A 2,098-nucleotide genomic window follows, 5' to 3' on the forward strand; every position below is an offset into this window, starting at 1 on the left:
AGGATTTGAACTATCGGTTTCATTAGAGATAAATAATAAAATAAAAATAAAAATAAATAAAACTATAATGAAATACCTGCATTTTAGAAAAAAAAAAATTATCAAAATTCCATTTTTTTTTAGAATGGGAACCTTCTGGAATAAATATTGGGGTGGGGGCGATTTGGGGTCTCAAAAGGAATTGGGAGGAGGAGATTGAACGAGAAACGGCCTGAGCTTGATTTGGGGGGTCCCCCTTCTTTTAGGGCGGATTTGGGGGTTCTCCGGTTTTTTGGGACGGATTTGGGGGTCCCCCTTATTTTAGAGCGGATTTTAGGGGCGCTCCCCCTTCTTTTAGGACAGATTTGGGGGCGCTCCCCCTTATTTTAGGGCGGATTTGGGGGTTCCCCGTTTTTTTAGGGCGGATTTGGGAGTGCTCCCCTTCTTTTAGGGCGGATTTTGGGAGCGGTCCCCGTTTCTTTTAGGACAGATTTGGGGGCGCTCCCCCTTCTTTTAGGGCGGATTTGAGGGGGGTTCCCCTTATTTTTTGGGGCGGATTTTTGGGGCGCTCCCCGTTTTTTTAGGACAGATTTGGGGGGCGTTCCCCGTCTTTTTAGGACGGATTTTGGGGGCGCTCCCCGTTTTTTTGGGACGGATTTGGGGGTTCCCCCTTGTTTTAGAGCGGATTTTGGGGGCGCTCCCCCTTATTTTAGGGCGGATTTGGGGGCGCTCCCCGTTTTTTAGGGCGGATTTTGGGGGCGCTCCTCCTTCTTTTAGGGCGATATTTGGGGACACTCCCCGTTTTTTTTTTAGGGCGGATTTTGGGGGCGGTCCCCGTTCGTTTAGGACAGATTTTGGGGGCGCTCCCCCTTCTTTTAGGGTGGATTTGGGGGAACGCACCCCGTATTTTCTAGGACGGATTTTGGTGGCTCTCCCCGTTTTTTAAGGGCAAATTTGGGGTCACTCCCCGTTTTTTTTAGGGCGGATTTGGGGGTTCCCCCTTATTTTAGGACAGATTTGGGGGGTGCTCCCCCTTATTTTAGGGCGGATTTTGGGAAACGTGCCCCGTTTTTTTAGGACAGATTTTGGAGGGGTTCCCCGTTTTTTTAGAGCGATATTTGGGGGCGCTCCCCCTTATTTTAGGGCGGATTTTGGGGAACTCGCCCCGTATTTTCTAGGACAGATTTGGGGGGCGCTCCCCCTTCTTTTAGGACAGATTTGGAGGCGCTCCCCGTTTTTTAGAGCGATATTTGGGGACGTTCCCCCTTTCTTTTAGGGCGGATTTTGGGGGCGCTCCCCCTTATTTTAGGGTGGATTTTGGGGGCGCTCCCCGTTTTTTCAGAGCGATATTTTGGGGCGCTCCCCATTCTTTTAGGGCCGATTTTGGGGTCACTCCCCCTTCTTTTAGGGTTGATTTTGGGGAACGCACCCCGTATTTTCTAGGACGGATTTTTGGGGGTTCCCCGTTATTTTAGGTCGGATTTGGGGCTGGAATGGGGCCGGGAACGGGAGATAAAACCCGACTTAGGCGGGAGCGGACAAACCCCCGCTACTGCAAAGCGAAATTCTGCAGATCGATGGCACAAAGCGCGCGGGTGAACAAGTCCAACTCCTCCTCGGAGAGGTTCAGGGGGCTCTCCAGAGATTCCTGGGCTACCGGAGAAAACCCCTGGGCTACCGGAGAAAACCCCCGGGCTACCGGAGAAAACCCCCGGGCTACCGGAGAAAATCCCTGGGCTACCGGAGAAAATTCCCGGGCTACCGGAGAAAACCTCTGGGCTACCGGAGAAAATTCCCGGGCTACCGGAGAAAATCCCTGGGCTACCGGAGAAAATCCCGGGGCCACCTCTAAGCCGGGCTCAGCCGGGCTCAGCCTCAGCTCCGGCAGCGCGGGCGACTCGGGATCAACTCCCGCGATCCCTCCGCCCTCCAAAGCCGGGCCTAAACCCGCGCCTAAACCCGCGCCTAAACCCGGAGAACCCTCTGGTTCCTCGGCGGGGTCGCTTCCCTCATCCAGGCCGGGGTTGGGGGGTTCCTCTTCGGGCGTTTCGCGGTTTTGGCGTTGCCGTTTTTGTTTCATGCGGCGATTTTGGAACCAAACCTTGACCTGGCGCTCGGT

At 53.7% G+C, this 2,098-nt stretch overlaps 1 protein-coding gene across 1 annotated transcript; it reads right to left on the bottom strand.

Moving 5' to 3' along the window:
• Positions 1–1,449: 1,449 nt before the first annotated feature.
• On the bottom strand, positions 1,450–2,092 carry LOC130587860 (homeobox protein Hox-B2-like). Its single transcript, XM_057388825.1, has one exon. It carries the CDS (start codon positions 2,057–2,059, stop codon positions 1,529–1,531), a length of 531 nt encoding a protein of 176 aa, XP_057244808.1. The 5' UTR covers positions 2,060–2,092; the 3' UTR covers positions 1,450–1,528.
• Between the last annotated feature and the right edge of the window lie 6 nt (positions 2,093–2,098).

Source organism: Malurus melanocephalus, unplaced genomic scaffold (genome assembly GCF_030028575.1).
Source record: "Malurus melanocephalus ecotype Western Australia unplaced genomic scaffold, MMel_1.1 scaffold_2584, whole genome shotgun sequence".
Taxonomy (NCBI): domain Eukaryota; kingdom Metazoa; phylum Chordata; class Aves; order Passeriformes; family Maluridae; genus Malurus; species Malurus melanocephalus.